Source organism: Chelonoidis abingdonii, chromosome 16 (genome assembly GCF_003597395.2).
Source record: "Chelonoidis abingdonii isolate Lonesome George chromosome 16, CheloAbing_2.0, whole genome shotgun sequence".
Classification (NCBI taxonomy): Eukaryota; Metazoa; Chordata; order Testudines; family Testudinidae; genus Chelonoidis; species Chelonoidis abingdonii.
Genome location: NC_133784.1, coordinates 5,701,217 through 5,719,923, shown reverse-complemented (window position 1 = coordinate 5,719,923; position 18,707 = coordinate 5,701,217). Strand labels below are relative to the sequence as shown.

The 18,707-nt window shown below is 47.6% G+C and overlaps 1 protein-coding gene across 2 annotated transcripts in view; it reads left to right on the top strand.

The window, feature by feature from the left end:
* The window catches only part of ARMH3 (armadillo like helical domain containing 3), a 186,391-nt gene that overhangs the window by 70,092 nt on the left and 97,592 nt on the right, over window positions 1-18,707 (top strand). For both annotated transcript variants that reach the window (XM_075072788.1, XM_075072787.1), the window contains exon 20: window positions 8,003-8,091. In XM_075072788.1, coding sequence (XP_074928889.1) covers window positions 8,003-8,091 — 89 coding nt within the window. The remainder of the gene's footprint in view (window positions 1-8,002; window positions 8,092-18,707) is intronic.

The following is an 18,707-nucleotide window of genomic DNA, read 5'->3' as shown; positions in this document are numbered from 1 at the left end:
CACCACTGCGCAGAGGGGACCAATACATAGTCTGTGCCTCACTCTTATTTCACCTGGTCAATGGGCCACGGCTGAAGTGGGTCGTAAATGGTCCATTGGCCTTCTGTTGCATCTGTGCACAGTCGTGAATTTCACCCAGGCTGAGACAGCCCCATAAACCCCAGAATAAAGGCAAATCTGTTGCTCTTACCTAGAATAACTTAGTCACACATTTACTTAGCCTCAAACAATCCCACTACTACAGAAGGCAACCAGCTCCTTGAGAAATCATTCTGAAATAGTTGTTGAGATACAGGGGGGAGAAGAAGCTCGAGTCAAGATAAAAGCACTTTTTAAAAAGACAAGAATAAAGATAGCAAGCAGCAGCAACTACCAGCGGACGTCCTATCCGTCGGTTTCAGCGTGTTTACACAGGCCCCTCATTAAATTCCCATCTGAGACCATCCTGCAGCAGACACAATTATTGCAGGCGAGAAGAATGTTATGAATGCACAAACAGCGCCGCATCAGCTGGCAACTACATTTAGAAGGTGACAGTGTGGGGCTATTATGGGGAAGGTTGGTACATTAATATTCTTAAGAATAATTCAGACTGCTGTGACCTAGGGGGTGACTGTGGGCCCATAATCGGGGATGTGTGTTATAGATCTGCACCACATGCTCTGCCAGCCTCCAAAATGCAGCTGACGCAGGTCATGATCCTAATGCAGTGCTCTGGCACTAGGTAGGCCTGGCCCCAGGGGCACTGGGTATTTGGCCAGGGACGGGATTTGGTACTCTTATACACCCTCCCTGTGTTCGTGGTCTCATTTGGTTCTACCACTGAAAGGGCCTTGCTCTTTGTAGCCTGTAGCTTCCAGTCCCAAGGTGTTCCCTGGACACTGACCATCAGCTACTGTTGATTTCAGAGGAGTAAGAGAAATGGTTTAGCTTTTACCAGGCTTCCCCTTGGCCTTGGCTGCATAGCTGTACTCCAAGACTGATCCGGACCCAGCAAACAGACTTCAGTGGAATGGCACTGTGCGTCGACGTTGTACAGCACCCCGTGCTGCTAGCATCAGTGCTGGCAAGACTGTCCCAGAGGACACACCGAGCCTGGCTCGCTGCTTCCGTTTTGTTCCTTTTCCCTTCGAAAATAGAGTCCACCTTAAGTACGTAGCAAATGCCATGTTCAGCCAACGTTTAGGGTTTAATCTAATCACACGCTAACTAGGAATTTCAGCCCTTCCTACCGCATCTTAGTACTGCAGGGGATCATCTAACTGGCTGATGAAATGTGTCTGGACCATGGGTCTGACATTTGTAGCCAATTTTTAGTTTAAGCCCAGTTTTGAACAGCTTCCCTCTCCAGTTAAAAAACTTAAGAGCTCCTTTCTGCTTCGTTTCTTGTCTGTCTGTCTGTCTGTCTTTCAGAAACCTTTCCAGGAAATGTTGCTATTAATCAGACAAGGTGTCTTTAAGAGATGAGAGTTTGAATAGCGGGATTTTTCCTCATTTAAGTTATTTGGAAAACTAAAATCAACCTGGTCTAGCAAGTTCAGATTTGTATTTTTAAAATTTTGTCCTTAATGAGATCTTGTGCCTGGGACAATTCTCCAGATGTTGGGTAGTTAATTCTGGAGTTAATCACTATAAATTTTTAAACTTCTGGGAGCTCTGCAAAGTCTCTGTGGGGTTTATAAAGCCTGCAGGGTTTGGAAACCGCTCCATCCAAAGAGCTGTGGGTCGAGGACATTGCGAAGTCTGCAGGCACAGCGTAAGAGTTCTTAAGCTCCATAGTCAATTAGTCCATAGACGTCTCTGTTGTAGTTTATAAGTTCATTAAATAAGTATCTGATTGAAGGAGATTACAAATGCTGCAGCCATAGTCTGAATGTGTAAATTCCTTTAGCCCAGTAGCTTGGGTCCAGGAAACTGGAAAGCTCCATAAAAAGCAACAGAGAGTCCTGTGGCACCTTAAAAACTAACAGATGTATTGGAGTATGAGCTTTCGTGGGTGAATACCCGCATGCGTCTGACGAAGTGGGTATTCACCCACGAAAGCTTATGCTCCAATACATCTATTAGTCTATAATGTGCCACAGGACTCATTGTTGCTTTTTACAGATCCAGACTAACACGGCTATCCCTCTGATCCTGATACCCCTCTAGAGACTAACTGGGTGGGGCTTGCACGCTCTGAAAGCCAAAGACCTCCTGTTCAAACACCAGGGGTTTCTATTCAGACTTCTCCTCTGAATGCCTGCACACATCCCTTCCACTTCCGGTGTCTGCATGCTTGGAAACCGAAACTGGAGACCTTTGTCCTTTATGGGACCTTCTGGGGCAACGCATGCGCTGCCAGCCAAGGGTAGAAAGGGGCCGGGATGCCCCGACCCCTCAGTTCCTTCTCACCGCCTGTGATGTGTAGTCAATGCATGTGTGATCTTCTCACATTCTTTCTCATTGTCCCTTTAGAAAACAGTCTGAGAGATCTTTAAGGTGAGGGGTAGTTCAGATAGTAATACTCGTTTCCTAAAGAATCCTTGTTTTTAGTTTCCCTTCCTTTGAGTTTTTGGCTCTGTACTGGGGCGTGCCTGTATCTCATGGATTTAAGCTCTGTTCTGGTGCTAACAAATCTGGCCAGTCAGCGAGCTTCACTCCCAGTGCCACACCATCACCAGTTCATTCACCTGTACGTCCACCAATGTAATATACGCCATCATATGCCAGCAATGCCACTCTGCTATGTACATCAGCCAAAATGGACAGTCTCTACGGAAAAGGATAAATGGACACAAATCAGATATTAGGAATGGCAATATACAAACCTGCAGGAGAACACTTCAACCTCCCTGGACATACAATAGCAGATTTAAAGGTAGCCATCCTGCAGCAAAAAAACTTCAGGACCAGACTTCAAAGAGAAACTGCTGAGCTTCAGTTCATCTGCAAATTTGACACCATCAGCTCAGGATTAAACAAAGACTGTGAATGGCTTGCCAACTACAGAACCAGTTTCTCCTCCCTTGGTGTTCACACCTCAGCTGCTAGAAGAAGGCCTCATCCTCCCTGATTGAACTAACCTTGTTATCTCTAGCCTGCTTCTTGCTTGCATATTTATACCTGCCCCTGGAAATTTCCACTACATGCATCCGACAAAGTGAGTGTTCACCCACGAAAGCTCATGCTCCAAAACATCTGTTCGTCTATAAGGTGCCAGGGACCTTTTGTTCCTGTCCGTGCCGGACTCCACTGATGCAGGCCAAAGTGCAGGTACCAACTGTTCCTGCCTTGCAAGCCCTGGTTGGGATCTTCAGCGCCATCTGGAACTGAGCCTTTGTCTACACCATCAGGGTCTGAAACTCTGTTGTGCAGCAGACTAAACCTATGGTCCCTTCAGCAGGAAAGGCTCAGATACTTCCTCTGGCACCATCCACTGCTTGTTGGTCTCCAGCTTCTCCATCTGGTACTGTGCTGCCTTGGCATTCGAATGCTGACTCGTCCTCAGAGTCTTACATACTGAGATCTCATTACAGGTCTCAAGTGTCTCCTTGTTCCTCTTCATGCAGATCAAGGCCCAAGTATTGTGGCTCTGACAGAAGCAAGTGTAGAGGTAGGATGCCGTGAGGTTTGTCCTTGGTACCGTGTCATGTACAGCAGTGGCCTTTCTGGAATCAATGGGGAGTTCCTTCAGACTTGAGGTTGTCATCTCCTAGACATGGCTCTACTGAATCCCCAGGAAGGTGCTGTTCTCCATCTGGTACTGGTCTCGGTACTGACACCCAGTAGCCAGCAACGGAGGGATCTTATCCCTCCGGGTTCTGACCCTCCTGCTATGGCTGTTCAGCAAACAGTGGCGCAGACCAACACTTCAGTGCCTCTGCCCAACACTTCCTCATCATCACCACGTGACGCTGCTGTTCTGGAACAGTCTTTCCCAGGTCTGGTACATTTTATAATCGTCTGGGAATTTCTGGAAAGGATAGCCACCTCCTGAGTAGTCAGAGTGAATTGGTGCAGGATGATCCACACAGGTTGGTGGATATTCTGCCTGTTAGAGCCCACCAAAATTCTTTGGCAAACTCCCTCTTCTCTGACACCCACTGCCAAGAGAACAAAGGAGAGGCCCCAAATTCCATCTCAGGGGCATAAGTGTTTTTATTCACATCCAGACCTTTGCTATTGGCAGCTGTGAATGAGAAACCAAGGCCAGGACATTCTAAATCTGCTCCCAAGGACAAAAATGCAAAAAAAGCTGGACTTATTTGGGAGAATGGTTTATTTGTCTTCAGGGCTGCAATTTAGGATTGCAAACCATTCAGCAGGCCCTCTTCGCCCATTAGGATTATTCCAGCTGGGACTCAGTGTTCCAATTTACAGACAAGCTGCCAGATGATGCTAAAGAGGAGTCCAGAGTGCTACTAAATGAAAGCCACCTGGTGTCAGGATCATCTTTACAGGCTGCATTGGACAAGGCAGACTTGGCAGAGGAAGTGTTGACAACAGCAATCACTGCGCATTAGGTTTTTTGGCTGCAATTATCGAGCATACCAACAGAAGTCCAGCAAACAATTGAGGACTTGCCATTTGAGGGCCTAAATCTGTTCTCAAGGGAAAACAGATGAAAATTTGCACTCTTAGAGATTCTGGGGCAATCCTAAAATCTTTGGGCATTTATACTCCAGGCCCTAAGAGAAAGTTCTGCTCACAGATCTCAGAAGCACTCTCAGAATCATCAGCAATTCTAATGGAGGACAGGTGAGGTCCCAGAGACCTGGAGAAGGGCAAACATAGTAGTTAACTTTTGAAAAGGGGAAGAAGAGGAGCCAGGGAATTATAAATCAGTCAACCTAACTTTGATACCTGGAAAAGTACTGGAACAAATTGTTAAACAATCAATTTTGTAAGCACCTAGAGGACAATAGGATTATAAAAAAATAGGTAATGTGGGTTTGTCAAGAACAAATCCTGTGAAACCAACCTAATTTCGTCCTTTGATAGCATTCCTGGTCTAGTGGATACGAGGGAAGCAGTAGACGTGGGATATCTTGATTTTTTAATAAGGATTTTAGCACAGTCCTACGTGACATTCTCATAAGTAAACTGGAAAATGATATACAGTGGGTTGACAGATCATACTCAAAGTGGTTATCCAGAGTTCACTCCTGGGAGGGCATATCTAGCAGGGTCCCACAGGGGTCACTCATGGGTCTAGTACTATTCAATATTTTCATTAGTAACTTGGATAATTGAGTGGAGAGTATGCTTCTAAAATTTGCGATGACACCAAACTGAGAGGTGTTGCAAGTCCTTTGGAGGATGGGATTAGAATTCAAATCGGAGAATTGGTCTGAAATCAGCAAGATGAAATTCAGTAAAGACAAGTACGAAGTACTACATTTCGGAAGGAAAAATCAAATGCACAACTATAAAATAGGGAAAAACGGGCTAGGTGGTAGCACTGCTGTAAAGGATCAGGGGTTACAGAGGATCACAAACTGAATGAGAGTCAACGATGTGATGCTGTTGCAAAAATGCTAATATCATTCTGGGGCAGGAGTATTAATAGGAGCATCATGTAAGAAATGGGAGGTAAAGAACTGCTCTACTCAACACAGGTGAGGCCTCAGTTGGGATATTGTGTCCAGTTCCGGGCTCCACGCGTTAGGAACAATGTGGATAAATTGGAGAGAGTCCAAAGGAGAGCAACAAAGGGGATAAAAGATTTGGAAAACCTGGCCTATGATGAATGGTTAAAAAATCTGGGCATGTTTAATCTTGAAAAATGAAGTCTGAGGGGGAGCTGATAAGTCTTTGAATATGTGAACAGTTGCTGTGAGGAGGAGAGTGATCACCTGTTCTCCAAGTCCTCTGAACGTAGGCCAAGAAGTAATGAGCTTAATGTGCAGCAGCGGAGATTTAGGTTGGGTATTAGGAAAACATGGTCTATACGGGTAATTAAGCTCTGGAATAGACTTCCAAGGCTTTGCCAGGAGCTGGGAATGGGGGACAGGGGATGGATCACTTGATGATTCCCTGTTCTGTTCATTCCCTCTGGGGCACCTGGCACTGGCCACTGTTGGAAGACTGGAGACTGGGCTAGATGGATCCTGGCTCTGACCCAGTAGGGCCGTTCTTATGTTCTTAAGGCAGGTTGTGGAATCCCCCTCTTTGGAGGTTTTTAAGAACAGGTTGGACAAACACTTGCTAGGCGTGGTCTAGGTACATTTGGTCCTGCCTCAGTACAAGAAGCTGGACTTGGTGATCTCTTGACCCTTTCAGCCCTACTAAAATTTGTTGTAGCAGATTTTCATTATTGGTTTATGGTCCTCCCCCCTTTGACTTGCCATCAGCCCCTTGAGTCTTCACAAAGCACTTGACCGTGGGGCACCCATATCTGGATGACTGGCTGGTTTGAGGTCAGTTTCAGGCAATATTGGATCTATGCATAAACTTCAGGGCATTTCCTCGTCCAACAGTCTTCTGTGCTGATGGAATGAAAGGACAACCTGTCTCTTCAGAGGATGTCTTCCTGGATTTCCTCTTGCACTCATCTGTACTATGATATTGCTGAAGTTTTTCTACCTCAAAGAGTTTTAGCACACTTTACAAGAGCTCATGCTGCATCAGGTGGTTTCTTGGGTCACATACCCATCAGTGACTATTGCAGGGCTGCATCTGGGTCATACATTCACTCCTCATTATGCTGTCCCCCCAGGCCTGATGAGTGGATGCTAGATTTGGGAGAGTGGTGCTGGATTCCTTGTTTGGGTAGACTCCAGTACCTTCCTGCCTCTGGAATTGTTTATGCCATGTGCAGACACTGGGATAAAAATAGTTACATACCTGTTCAGTACTGTTGTGCTTCATGATGCACTGCACATCTGTTGTGCTGCTCAAATCCCGCATTTGGGCTGGGGGTTAGAGGAGATCACCCTTGCGGTCCCTTTTAACCCTGTGATTCTATGTCCATTTCACAACCCACCCTCCTTCCACCCTGCATCGGAGTGGCAGCAAACTCTGGCTTTTAGTGTGTTTTTGCCCCTTTATGCCCTTGGCTAGCAGCACAAGTGTGTGGAGGGTGCATGCACCGCCCTGATGGGCACCGCTGTGGGGGAAAGTTCTCCGGCTTTGGTGCATGTGCACCTGAAGTGGAATGGACATGGGCAAAGTACTTGAAGAACAACAGTTACCAAACAGATGTGCAACTGTTTTCTCTTGAGAGCCTGCAGACTTTGCCCAGGAAGCCAGCAAGCTCCACAGATGGACTCGTTCCTAAAAAGTCTGGAGAGGCTCAGGCACGCTGGTCGTGAGTTCAGTAGCAAGACTTAGATATGCTGTAGATCTGCCAAGTGCCACACTTGCTGCTTTGGAGCTGGCAGCATCTGCAGGCGATGCCTCTGGTACTTAGTCAGCATGGGCTGTGAGCTCAGTGCTGTCTCCTGGGTGCCCCAGAGTTTTGCTTGGGGATCTTGCAAGGACCTGTGTATGCTTGTGATGCTGTGGAGCTGATAAGGTCTGTTGCGTCTGTAACTGGTTCCAGATTCCAGGAACTTGCCAGCTCACTGAACTCATCTGGCAAAGCATGTCAGTTCTGTGAGCCATGTAGCTCCTTTTTGTGGCTCTTACGGGCTCCTCACGCCAGGGCAGTGAATCTCCTAAACTCCCTGTGAGGAAGACTGTCCAAATGTGAGAAACCAGACACCCAAGAGAGCCCCGGGGCATTGTTCTGTAATTGTTTCTGTAGCACATTCAGTCACTGGGAGCTTGAACGCTGCCATGCAAGATGTTCTCGCCAGGTGGCCCTGCTTCCCTCAAGGCAGCAGGCCTGAGAGAGTGAGTCAAGCCCTCCTAGCTAGGGGCTTGGTTCAACTTGCCCTTCTCCCCCAAGAGACACATCCCGCCATCCGCTGTCTCTTCCCTTCCTGAAAGGCTAAAGGTCTGCTGCGTAAGGGTTTAAAATGGCCATGGTAGTGTCTCGGTGGTGAGTGATAATCTTGCTGTCCTCTCTCTGTTCCAGGCGGTGCATTCAGATCGTGCATAAGCTGCTGTGCTACCAGAAGAAATGCAGAGTGAGGCTTCATTATACCTGGCGGGAGCTCTGGTCAGGTACCTGGAACCCTTTACGTTCACCTCTTTGTGCATGCTGCAGGAGCTGCTTCTCTTGCTAAGAGCTCTCTTTCCTTGGTGAACTTTTTAAACCACGGCTTTTGTCAAAACTGCTCTATTTTCTTTTAAAAATCACTGCATGGTAATTAGATCCCCTTCAAAACTCCTCCTCCTCCTCCTCCTCTGTATCTGTCTCAGATTCTTCTTGGATCCTTATAATAGTAGCTAATCTGCCTTCTTGTATGGCCCTGATTGCCATGGTACCCAAGTGCCTCATGTTTTTTTATATGTCATATCAGTCCTCAGAGCCCCACTCACCTGATGCGAGCAACATTCTTTAACGGAGGCTATTTCTCTCTCCAACAGCTGGGAATAGCAGGGAGGCTGCGGTGTGGGAGAAGCTGGGTTTGTTGCAGCAGGTGGACTATGAAGAGGCTTGTGTGAGGAGCTGCACAATCTCTTGACCACAAATGTCAATGGGAAGGAGGAGATGCTTCTAAACCCTGGCCCTTGTGGTGTTCGCTGCGGGGGCACTTTGTGCCACTCCCCCCACCAAGCCAGAAAAGGCCTTTTAGCTGGTTTCTTTTGTTTTCCAGTAAAGGGAGTCAGTTCACATGCACGTGGACACAGCACTGTGTGCTTTTATTGGGTGGTGCAATCTTTGTATTCACTGCGGGTGATGGACCAAGTGCACTAACAGGCCTTGTCCTTTACTAATTTCCAAGCTTCTCTTCCAGTTCTGGAAGCAGCTGAGCTACGAGGGTGCAGTTACTCCCCTCGCCTTTGTGGGTGAAAAGGGAGGTTTCTGCGCATTGAAGGGGATCTCCCTTGTGTCCTGCTCTGGGAGTTGTGGTTCAGGTCTAGGATTGGTGGCTTGGCTGGATTCATGCAGCTCTCGCCAGGAACTCAGCTGGAGGATGGCTGTTGAAAGGATGTGCTGAGGGGTTTCTGAAGCGAGTCTCAATTTGCAGTCGAGTACTTTCCTTCAGTCGCTGTGCCCAGCTGGGTGCAGAGACATGGAAATGTATCAACAATCGGACTCCTTTGCAGTGATTTCATTTGGCCTTTTGTGACATGTGACCCAGCCTGCCTTTCTTGGTTTATTCCTGTAGGGGCCGAAGTGGGTGCCCTTAATTAATTAGTGGGTTCTTTCCAGTTGCTTTCTTCAGAACCGAGCCCCCAGAGGACTGGTTGTGTGGCAGTGAAATCCAATGCCAGTAGAAATAGTACCAGGCAGTGAGTGTGCTGTAATTGCAAGATGGACCTCAGAGCTGTACCCCACACCTCCCTGTTAGCTCATTTCTGCATGGCCAGGGCAGAACTCTTCCCCACAGTACGTTGATCAGGGCTTTATCGCGTCTGCTTCTGCAAGTGCCAAGCGATGACCTTTGCGCCACGTCCCTTAAGAGTCTAGTTCATAGTTTAATGATCTCACTGTGAGGAATCATCATAAACCTAAACTTTCCTTTCTAAAAATTTCATCCCCCCACCACTGCACTCTGAGACTCAGGGTGTGTCTTCGCTACAAAGTTGAGGTGACTTAAGTTAACGCTAATTTATAGCCACGACAGTAATTAAATCAGTTGTGTGTGTTTACACTAGCACCTTCTGTTGGCAGTGCATGTCCTCACCAGGAGCTCTTGCACTGAATGTCAGCGTGGGCTGCTGATAGCTGCAGCCCCACCAGGCGGAACAGTCAGCGCAGCGTCTAGATGATGGTGTGTCGACCTAACTGCACCGACCTGCACACCACGCCTGTTGGTGGGAACAACGTTGTAGCGTAGACGCTTACAGAGTTCGGTTGATGTAAGCTGTCTTAGTTCGACCTAACTGTGGGGTAGACCAGGGCCATATCCAGGGTCAGTTTTATTAGCGCTCGCTAATTAGCTGCTGGTGTTACAAGGCTTAGGAAAAGTGAAGTGCTTTAGAAGTGTGAAGTACTGCTTGTGCTCTGAAAGGAAAGCCGGGAAGAGTAAAATGCTCAGGATTGGGCAAGTGTGGGTGTGCTGATGTACCCTGCACACTTCAAGTGTGTTTGGTGAGATTCTGCGTGCTTAGGAAGAAATGTATTGCTGTGAGGTTGTACTGTCATTTTTCCTGCAGGGGAATGCTACTCATCAGCAGCTGCTTCACTAATTAACACAAGCCCGGGGAGACTGGAATTAACAGGTGCGAGTTTCCTGAATGATGTCTAGGGCAGGCTGATTTCCGAAAGGCTGGCTCTCCCTGGGGACACATCGGGTGGTTCAAGTGATATTGCTTCACCAGGGAGCTGTTTGATTTCTCATGGTGCTCCTGCCACTGGCACGAGTGGCCGGGGATGTTCTGCCCTTGGTCTGTTAGCCAGCTGATGCCCTATCTCTGTCCCTGCACTGCCCTTTCTGAGCCCCTGGCTGGCATGCTCCCTGTCTGCTTCCTGCGCCAAACCAGAGAAATGGTGCCTCTGGCTGTAGTACCACCAGGGTCTGCAGAAGGGAACTCCAGGTCTGCAAACCTTCAGAACAGTGGCGCTCCAAAGTGACGCCGGCCTGCAGCTCCAGAGGTGCTAACAGAGAGCCCTAGAGCCCGTCTCAGTCCCTTCCTAATGTAGGAGTTGCACAGACTGAGGCCAGGGCTCTGCGGTGAGCCCTGTGGCGTAGCGATAGCGAGCACCCAGGCGGAGATATGGGCTGGCAGACAAATAGGACGGCTTGTGAGGAGTGACTGACGGGCGGGGAGGGAGTTGTGCATGGCATATCGGAGGAGGAAGGCTGCTCCAGGCATAGAACTAAGTGGGAGAAGGAGACAAAGCATTGTGCGGAGAGGAGGCAGCAGAGTGTAGGGTGTAGAGGAATTGAGATGAGAATTGTAGGCGATGACAGCAGAGCTGTGCAGAGCCATCTCTTCCCTTCCGGAGTCTAGTGTTGGTGGGTCATGGGAGGGCATGGGAGGCCAGCAGCAGCAGCGCCTCTGAAAGCTGCTGCAATCTCCTGCTGGGACTTGAGCTCCGGGCGAGATCTTCAGTGAGACACAGAGGAGTCAGGAACACTGCGAAAGGAAACAGTCACAAATACAACCCAGCCCTGATGTGCAGGATGCTGCCGTCAATCAGTGTGTGGACACCCTGCTCCTGGGCACGTATTTGTGCTTACATACTGTCACACAGGTGGCGTTCCCTTTTCATGGTCATGAGAGTTTGCGGGAGAATGGTCTCTGGTCCAGCCCTTCGCTGCCTATCGGATTTATTCTTTTACCCCAGCCAGTTGTATTTCGAAATAAATCCATAGCCCAGGGTGTGCTGCGTGGCCAGGAGCATGGTATCTGTCCCCACCGAGGTGGGCTCAGATGCCCACGCCGATTGGTTGGCTGGTGAAGAATGAAGGAAGAGTCCAAGTGCTTACCATGAGCAGCATGAGTGTGAAGCTGTCTGAGGAGCTGACCCCCTTGAAGTTTTCTTGCCTTTCAAAATATTTCTAGTTGCATTTTGTAACAATCAGCCAAGTCCTGAACGGAGTGGCTCCTTCTGTGTTCACCAGAATTCTTTGCTCGGAGTATCCAGCTTACGTCCAAGACCTTGAACAAAAGAAACTGGATAGCATAGGTGTCATGGTGACAGGGGAGCTGCGCATAGGGCCCTGTGAGTCCCTCCCGAGTGCAGCTGTCTGCTTACAGATTTGCCACCTTCACTCTCCTCCAACTACATGGTCCCAGCACTCTCCAGCTGGCTCTCTGTGCTCGCAGCCCCAGTTCCCGGCTGTGATAACACGACAGGCCCACCGCCCTTTACCTGGGGGAGCCAGACTCTAGCAGCTGATTAAAGTGACTCAGAAACAGCTTCTTTAGTATTTATTCACCCACAGGCCCCCAGCCAGCAGAGCAAAGAGAGAGAATAGTTAAAGGCCTGTACACCTGGGTCCTACCAAAACTGTATCCCTTCCCTGCAAGGGCTGGGGCAGTTCCACTCAGCCCAGACCCCTACTTCTGGCCAGGGAGAGACAGACAGCCTGGTCTTGTTCTCCAAGCATCTCTGTCAGAGCCTCATCTCCAGCCACTGCTGCCCCCTAGGCTGGGGTCTTTCATGGGTTGGTGCCCCTTTGATCCTTGGCCTCAGAAAACCGACCCTGCTAGCCTGGTTGGAGCCAAGCAGGTGGGCATTTCCCAGTTAACAGCTCCCCCCTTGTTCCCCGAAGGACCCTGGGTCTTCCCTCTGGAAATACCTTAACTCTGTCATCGTTTCGGTTCCTGTTTGTTTCTCCCCAGCAGCCTCCCCTGACTTAGCTCCATGCAGTCTGCAGGGATACTAACAAGTGAGGTGCAGGTGATACTCATAAATAACACAGAGAGCTCCCTCCTTCTCCACATTCGGTTTTGAACCCTGCTTTCTAGTTTGAGCACAGAGGTCTTCCTTGAAGCAGCATACAGCTTTCTGATTTCTGTTTTTCCCACTGTTGGCTGTGTGCATAATGATCTGTTTTAATACATAATGACCACCTGCCCTCGTGGGCTTAAGCTACAGATGGTGCAGTGTTGTTACAAGTTGCATGGGGGAGTCCGTAGTTTGTATTGCTTTGTCAGGAATTTAAGTGTAACAGTTGTTGTGGAGCTTCTCTGTTGCCACGGCCAATTAATCACTAGCTTTGCCCAAAAAAGGAAAGGCCAAGCCGCTGAGTGTGGTAATCGCCTCATTTCCGTGTTGGCTGCTACCCCTTGCTATTGCCCAGAAGAACTGGTGATACCACGGACACGGCCGCCTTGTGGTTATCATTCCAGTACAATTTTTAATTACATGATAAACATAAACAAACTAGGGAAATGCAACCTAGATGGAGCTACTATAAGGTGGGGGCATAACTGAGTGGAAAACCATTCCCAGAGAGTAGTTATCAGTGGTTCACAATCAGACTGGAAGGGCATAACGAGTGGGATCTTGCAGGGATCCGTTCTGGGTTTGGTTCTGTTCAATATCTTCATAGATGATTTAGATAATGGCATACAGAGTACACCTATAAAGTTTGCGGATGATACCAAGCTGGGAGGGGTTGCAAGTGCTTTGGAGGACAGGATTAAAATTAAAAACGATCTGGACAAACTGGAGAAATGGTCTGAAATAAATAGGATGAAATTCAATCAAGACAAATGCAAAGTGCTCCACTTAGGAAGGAACAATCAGTTGCGCACACACAAAATGGGCAATGACAGCCTAGGAAGGAGAACCATGGAAAGGGATCTGGGGGTCACAGTGGATCACAAGCTAAGTATGAGTCAACAGGGTAACACTGTTGCAAAAAAAGCAAACATCATTCTGGGCTGTATTAGTAGGAGTGTTGTAAGCAAGACACGAGAAGTGATTCTTCTGCTCTACTCCACGCTGATTAGGCCCCAGCTGGAGTATTGTGTCCAGTTCTGGGCCCCACATTTCAGAAGAGATGGGGACAAATTGGAGAAAGTCCAGAGAAGAGCATCAAACCTGATTAAAGGTCTAGGAAACATGAGCAATGGGGGAAGATTGAAAAAATTGTGTTTATTTAGTCTGGAGAAGAGAGGTGACATGAGTTTTCAAGTACATAAAAGGTTGTTACAAGGAGGAGGGAGAAGAATTGTTCTTAACCTCTGAGGACAGGACAAGAAGCAATGGGCTAAAATTGCAGCAAAGGAGGTTTAGATTGGACATTAGGAGAAACTTTGTACCTGTCAGGGTGGTTAAGCACTGGAATAAATTGTCCAGGGAGGTTTTGGAATCTCCGTCACTGGAGGTTTTAAGAGCAGGTTGGACAAACACCCATCAGGGATGGTCTAGATAATACTTAGTCCTGCCTTGAGTGCAGGGGCTGGACTAGACAACCTCTCGAGGTCCCTTCCTGTTCTATGACTCTATGATCGCATCCTATTTCTCCTACACACAATATGCCATGTAGTGGGTTTCTAGTATATAAATGATGGTCACAGTCTCTTTGGTGTACACAATAGCTGAGGGTGCTACGTGTGTGTGTGGTAGGTTCTAGAAAAAATGGTATGATGCGTAGTATTGGAAAGAGCAAATGTATTCATGTAATGAACATCTCTGTAGTGTGCGCACACAAGGTGGCAGAGTTAAGGATGCGTTGGTGTTTTCTGACTATTGTGTGTTCAAATTCTCTTAATATAGTTGTGTAGTAGAACTGTTCTGAACCTTTTAAAGTCAGCAAGTTATTGGCTTTCTGTTTGAGACCAAGGTTGGACTGTGGTCATGCTAGAAGTTTCTTCCGTTCTCTGAGGAAAAACCTTATTTGCTTCTGCAAGAGTTTATGTACCATGTAGGTGACTCCGCTAGAAATCTGTCTTGGGTCATAAGCTCTGATGAATGTGATAGCATCCACCTATTCCTTGGGAGACATTTTGACTGCTTTTCAAAACAGCTGCACTATTTGGCACGTCTGGTAATCAGTTCTTGTGAAGGACTTGTGGTTACTGAAGGTCGAGATCGAGGTGAATTGACAGAGCTGCCGGAGGAATTCTGATCAGATCCATCCAGTTCCCTGCTGTGATGAATATTAAATTCCGCTCCGGGCTCTGTGAAAATAAGATAAGACGTTGACTTAGCTGGTCATGAGGGAGGGGTCTATGCATGTTAATTTCATTGAACACTTTTCTAATGAGTTAATGCTGGTACAGCACTTTGGAGATGAAATCACTATAGATGTGCTGCTTGATATTGTTTCGCGAGTATAAGCTATTCGGAAAGAGTTGTGACTCATTTAAGCCTTTTATATAAAAGACCTCATTCCTTCAACTCCTCCCACCTCAAAATTAGCAACACTTGAGCAGTTCCTCCAGAACTTGTAGATACGGATAACTTCTTCAGAGCTGCTATGGTTTGCTTTAAAGGAAAACCACATTTATAGGAATATGAGAGATTCTAATGTCTACACATAATTGCAAGAATGTCACTTTATAAGAAATCTTAAATATAATAAAAATGATGAAACCGCCATTTAATAGGGTAATTGATTGCAAAGTAAGATTAAAAATCATCTTTGCATTAGAAAGCGTTGACTCAATTTCTACATTATTGTAAGGGAAGTGCTGTAAGTTCTTAACATTTATCTTGCTTAGTTCAAACAGTTGCTGAACTCACTGTTAAAGCGAAAACACTTGAAATGCACAGCACCTTCTGCAATGCTGGAACTGTCTTTTAGGATTTTTATACTAATAGCAAAGCAGATTCTTTCTGTGCTACTAAAAAGAACTCATTTCTAGTCTTTATGCCGACTTGCTCTGTGACTGTGGGCATGTCACTTAAGCTTTCTTGTCCTCAGTTTTCCTATCTGTAAAATGAGGATAATTCCTGCTTTTGGCAAGGGCTTTGGGTTCCCTGGATAAGTGCTATAGAAGTGCAAAGTTTGCTGGTGGAAGATATTAAAATGGCAGCTCTACTAACTGAGCAGAGACATGGAAACAGTGGAAGGTATTTTAAAAACGGCTTTCGATACATGTAATACACAATCTCACTGGATCAGTGCATAGTTCAGGTTGCAATATTAATCACGGGTGTTTGGGGCTCAGGTATTGACCACCAAGAGCATTTGTCACTGATGACATTTCTTATACTCCAGTAATGGATGAAGACTGATTCAGTTCATTGATTCTTGTTGCTGGGCAGTTTTTGAACCAGTTCTTTCCAAACTGTCACGGGCTGCAGCAGCTGTCTAGCCTGGGAAGCACAATGTGGGGAGAGTGGAGTAACAGCTGTCTCAGTGAATTGGCTAGGGTAGGTGGGAGATATGATGCATGCGGCTGCCAGCAGGAGCATGACTGAAGAGCCGATTGGTCAAATGGTAAATGGCTTGGAAAGAGGTTTTAGTAAAAGGAAGTAAAGGTCTAAAATTTAGCCTCCCTTCAAGCTGACAAAACTTTATTGTGACCAGTGTTCTCTGGCTTTTGAGTGTGAGCACTGCTTGCTGGCTCCGGAGGAGCAGAGAGTTACATATTGCTTGGTATAGCTGTCCCTTTCCAGCTGACAAAGTAATGATGGTGGCTGCACCAGTTTCTGTGCCAGGAGGATACAGAGGCTGGGAAGGAAATGCTTCCAAGCTTTAAAGATTGTCGCAAACAGGAAGAAGAGGGCCCCTTGAACATAGCCTTCAAGTGGAAATAGTAAATGATCTCTTGTTCAGCCTGTTTTTTTTTCTGTTGCAGCTACGGATGGGCACGAGGAACGAGAGCTTGTGCATTCGAGTGAAGTTAAACCCATGACTGATACAGGGGAAAAAGTCTGTTCAGCTCCCTTGTGCTAGATCGTAATACTTCAAGGGCATTGTTGTGAAAGAAAAGTAAACTACACAAGACTTGACTTTTCAGATACCTAACAGCAAAACTGGACAAACTCTGCATTGCTGCTTTCTAGGCCTACTCAGATTCTTGTAGACTTCAGAAACCTGGAGAGCTGGGGCTGGAATCTGGCAGCCTCATAGTGAGCTCTTCCCTTACTCTGTTCTGTCTAGGTTCCTAGATGGCACTCATTACTGTAGCCTCTGAGTGCCTTTGAGACGTGCATTCATTCATGTGACTACACATCTGGTGTTTGTTCCCTCAGCCGCTCCTGAGCAGGAAACTGTGCAGTGAGTGGCTTGTTTTGATAGGTGATTTTTTTTTTTAAAATATGCATGTTGCTTTGGGTTTCTGTTAAAGAAGGCAGGTCAAAGAACCATGGACCTTGGAGCAGAAGATGGTGAGGTTTGTGATTGTCCTTAGTTCCGGAGGGAGTTCATGTCACAGGCCTGGCCTGGCCCCTGAGAAAGTTCTGTCTTCCTCACAGATGAACTTCACCCTTATTGCAGAGAGTTGCATTGTGGCCGCAGAGTATAGCTGTTGGCCATGGTCTTCATCCTGGAGCTCTAACTCTTTACATTCCCAGGTCCCAGGCCATGGAGCAGCATGAAGATAAGAACCGAGACCTTGAACTTAATTAAAAATTCTACAGGAAGCCAGTGTGGAGCATCGAGGGGAGGTCTGATGTGCTCGCAGCAGCCTGTGTTGCTAAGGAGACTCCCTGCAGTGTTCAGACTATGGAGTTAACTGACCAACAGTGGCTGTGTACTGGTAACCGAAGGAGACTGTACCATGGCTGAAAACTCTTCGGAAAGCTTTCCTCTGCCCACCAGCATCACCTCTCTTTTGCTTGGGTTCAGCTTCAGCCAGCTGCTTTTCCTCTGTGAGCTGGTCTCGTCCAAGCACTGGGTCCTTGGAGTTGTATGCGATGAAGGATGCATAGAGTTTTGTGTCATGGACATGCTGCATGGGAGCTGAGAGGAGCAGGAGCAGGTGATGGGGAGCCTGCCAATACAGACTGTCCATACCCCTGAGAGAGGCACCGGCTGAGCACTGAAACCTGACCATAGTTACGGAATTTGGCGCTGAATGAAGTCAGCTGTGTAAAATGGAGCGGCAGCATCCAGCTGTTAGAGGAGCAACCAAATCCAGCCTTTAAAAAGGCTCAGGCTTCTTTCTGTAGCTGTAGAACCACAGTGGGGGAGAGGTCCATTGGGAAGAGCAAAGGGCAGGAAAGCTGCTGATCAGTCACCGTCCCATCAGAGCGGAGAGAGGGGTGTGAGATGCCTTAAGCAGGGATGCAGACAGACTCCTTATTTCTTTAGTGTCTCACCTGCCAAGGGCAGTCGCTGGTGTCTGGGCTGCCCTCTGTCAGGACCCGTGAGGAGGTTTCCTCTCCTCACACTCGTGTGTGCTCAGAGCCAGGGACAAGCCAGTTGATGGGTTAAATGTATCCCTCTGTTGTCTGTGGGCTCTGCAGCGCTCCTGGCCCCCGGAGTCACCACTGATTGACAGGAAGTGGGCCAGCGCTCGCCCCACCCCGGGTAACTGGTACCTTGTCCCCGGACACTGGGCTAGATGGAGCCATGGGCAGCGTTGGTGCATGAGTTTGTAATAGCGCTGCAGCTATTTCCAGCTCACGCTTCCAGCCCTAAGCCCATCTCTGGAGAATGCTGCTGGCAGTTCTTTCCCATCAGACCCTATTGTCAATTTTCATCTCCCGAGAGTGGTTTGATCACTGTTGTGCAGAGCTTTTGTGCACACTTAACGTGGCCAATTCCCCCACCCTAGGAACAAACTCGGGCTACCTCAACAGACAGTTGTCAAGCCCTGTTGCTTCCCTGCATTCAAGCCTTTCTTCAGGCATCACAATTATTGAGGTTGTGGATTTGTATTGTTCTGGGATCTCCCTTCTTGTCCCTGTTTAGAAAGACCTTTAATGTATTGATTCTCACAACACCACTGGGCTGTTCTCTCCTGGGATGGTCTGGTGGTTGAAATGCAGGGCTAGGAGACAGGGCTCCTGGTTCCATCCCCTGCTCTGTCCCTGACTGGCTATGTGACTTGTCCTAGTCATGTTGCCCCTCTGTGCCTCAGTTTCCTCACCAGTGAAACAGAGCCAGTAATACTCCCTTGCCTCACAAGGGGGCTGTGATGCTGAATTCATTATTATGAGCTCCTCTGATGGAAGACGCTAGAGGAAGACCATTTAATTTCCGTGTAATTAATATTTCATTCTCACACACGAGCCTGGGCTGTTGCTCATCGTTTTGTTCCTGCTCTGCTTTCCTGGACACCAGCATGAGGAGGAGTTCTTCCCTTCAGCCAGG